The sequence below is a fragment of the Sus scrofa genome, chromosome 2 (assembly GCF_054392235.1).
Source record: "Sus scrofa isolate SSC_HxYL_T2T_F1_AM1 chromosome 2, Sscrofa_HxYL_maternal_Yorkshire_Landrace_v2.0, whole genome shotgun sequence".
Taxonomy (NCBI): domain Eukaryota; kingdom Metazoa; phylum Chordata; class Mammalia; order Artiodactyla; family Suidae; genus Sus; species Sus scrofa.
In genome coordinates this window covers 73,357,029-73,359,543 of record NC_139384.1, presented here as the reverse complement: position 1 = coordinate 73,359,543, position 2,515 = coordinate 73,357,029, and the positions used below count along the sequence as shown (strand labels likewise).

The 2,515-nt window shown below is 37.6% G+C and overlaps 1 protein-coding gene across 1 annotated transcript; it reads right to left on the bottom strand.

Moving 5' to 3' along the window:
• Positions 1-527: 527 nt before the first annotated feature.
• On the bottom strand, positions 528-1,502 carry LOC102167841 (olfactory receptor 7A17-like). The gene has a single exon (XM_005661222.2). The coding sequence runs from the start codon at positions 1,500-1,502 to the stop codon at positions 528-530; it is 975 nt and encodes a 324-aa protein (XP_005661279.2).
• Positions 1,503-2,515: the final 1,013 nt, after the last annotated feature.

Here is a 2,515-nt window from a genome sequence, read left to right as displayed (position 1 = left end):
GAATAAAACTGAATGACTTCTTATGAAACACTCTATATGTTAAAGTCTACATTTTTAGGAAAAGCAAATATGATAATTATGTAAAAAGGAATTATATGCAAAAAGTGATAGATTACAGTTTCTTATTTTGTACACATTAAATTATGTAATTGGCTTTAGTTGCTTAGTTTTTTCAAAGCGGTAGAAAAAATACAAGATTATTCATTTAGTAAAATGAAAGGAACATTTCTCAGCATTTTTTTTCCAGGATAAATTATTTTTAGGAAATGCATGAAGTCTCATGAGATACATGGGAATTTCCATATATTTCACTTAAGGCAGTGAAAAATTTGGGAGAGCAGAAAAATGCCAAAAGAAAACCTTAGATGACAGGGAAGAAAAGTTAATGAAGCAAGGTACTTAAAGTGTATGGAAAGTTGAAATCAAAGAGATGGAAATAGAAGCAGGCAATACATTGAAGGATCAAGTACTATTTCTACAATCTGATCAAAGAATCATGATATCTGGCTCTGAGGCTTTGAGACCTGCTATGATGTGCATTTATTCAACCTCAGGACAAAGTGTCCTTTTGTAAACTTTTCCATCCCAAATAACCTTTGCAGAGCCCTCTTCATGTCTCTGTTCCTCAGACTGTAAATGAATGGGTTCAACATGGGTGTGACTACAGTGTACATCACTGAAGCTGTTGCACTTGACTGTGAGCTGTGGGTAGTGGAAGAGCTGAGGTATACTCCTAGGCTTGTACAATAAAATAAGGAGACAACAGTGAGGTGAGATACACAGGTGGAAAAGGCTTTATGCTTCCCCTGAGCTGATGAGATTCTGCATATAGAGGAAATTATCTTAAAGTAAGAGTAAAGGATACCAGTCAGGGTGCTACCACCTAGAAGTCCAGCTCCAACATGCATCATGATGTTATTAAGAAAGGTGTCTGAACAGGCAAGTTGGACCAGCTGTTTGATTTCACAAAAAAAGTGGGGGATTTCCAAGTCTATACAAAAGGATAATCGCAATACCATTAAGCTATGTAACAAGGAATACGTGGCCATCATTACACAGGACAGCAGAACCAAGAGCCCACAGAGTCCAGGGTTCATTATGTCCATGTAGTGCAGGGGGTGGCAAATGGCCACAAACCTGTCATAAGCCATCACACTAAGGAGAACATCATCTAAACCTGCAAAGAGTATGTAAAAATACATCTGGGTGAAGCAGCCATCAAAAGTTATGGCTTTGCTCTTGTTCTGAATGTTCCACAGCATCTTTGGGACGGTGGTAGAGGTGAAACAGATGTCTACAAAGGACAGGTTGGAGAGAAAAAAGTACATGGGTGTGTGGAGGTGGGAGTCTGAGCTGACAGCCACGATGATGAGCAGGTTCCCAAACACCGTGATCAGGTACATGGAGAGGAAAAACTCAAATATGAGGGGCTGTAGTTCTGGTTCCTCTGAAAGTCCCAGAAGAAGAAATTTCGCAACTTCTGTACGGTTCCCTGGTTCCATGGGGTGGAGGTGACTCTTGGGATAAAAAGGAAAATAATATGACCAATTTTCATTCAAATGAGCATAACTCACAGTTGAAATACTACAATTTCTATTTTGCTGTCAAGAAATTAATGCTAATATTTTATATATAGATAAGTTCTTGAGGGTATACCATATTACATCTACGACTAGAAATTTTGACCCATTCCCATTACATTTCCAAAGAGTTCATGTATTTACAGTTTTTTATTTTATTTTAATTAGCCGATAATTGAGGTACATTGTTGTGTCAATTTCTGCTCTGCAGTGTAAAGACCCAGTCAAACATATACATGTACTCTTTTAATCACACTATCTTCTATAATGTCCTAGCCCAAGAGAGTGGATATAGTTCCCGGTGCTACAGAGTAGGACCTTGTTTTTTATCTATTCTAAATATAATAGTTTGCCTCTACCAATGACAAACTCCCTGTCAACCCCACTTCCTACACTTTCCTCTTTGGCAAACACGAGTCTGACCTCTATGTCCCTAAGTCTGTTTCTGTTTTGGGGGTAGGTTCATTTGTGACATATATTATATTCCACATGTAAGGGATATTATATGGCATTCGTCTTTCCCTTTCACTTATTTCACTTAGTATGAGAAATTCTAGTTGCATCCATGTTCCTGGAATGGCATTATTTTGTCATTTTTATGGCTGAGTAGTATTCTATTGCATATATTTACCATATCTTCTTAATTTACTCATCTGTTGGTGGACATTTAGGTTGTTTCCACGTCTTGGCTATTGTGAATAGTGCTGTAATGAACACAGGGGGTGCATGTATCCTTTTGAATTGTAGTTTTTCCTCAATAAATTCTCAGGAGTGGGATTGCTGGATAATATGGTAGCTTGTACTTAGTTTTCTAAGGAATATTCATACTGTTTTCCATAGTGGTTGCATCAAGTTACATTCCCACAAACAGTAGAGTAAGGTGCACTTTTTTCCACACCCTTTTGAGCATTCGTCATTTTTTGACTTGTTAACGA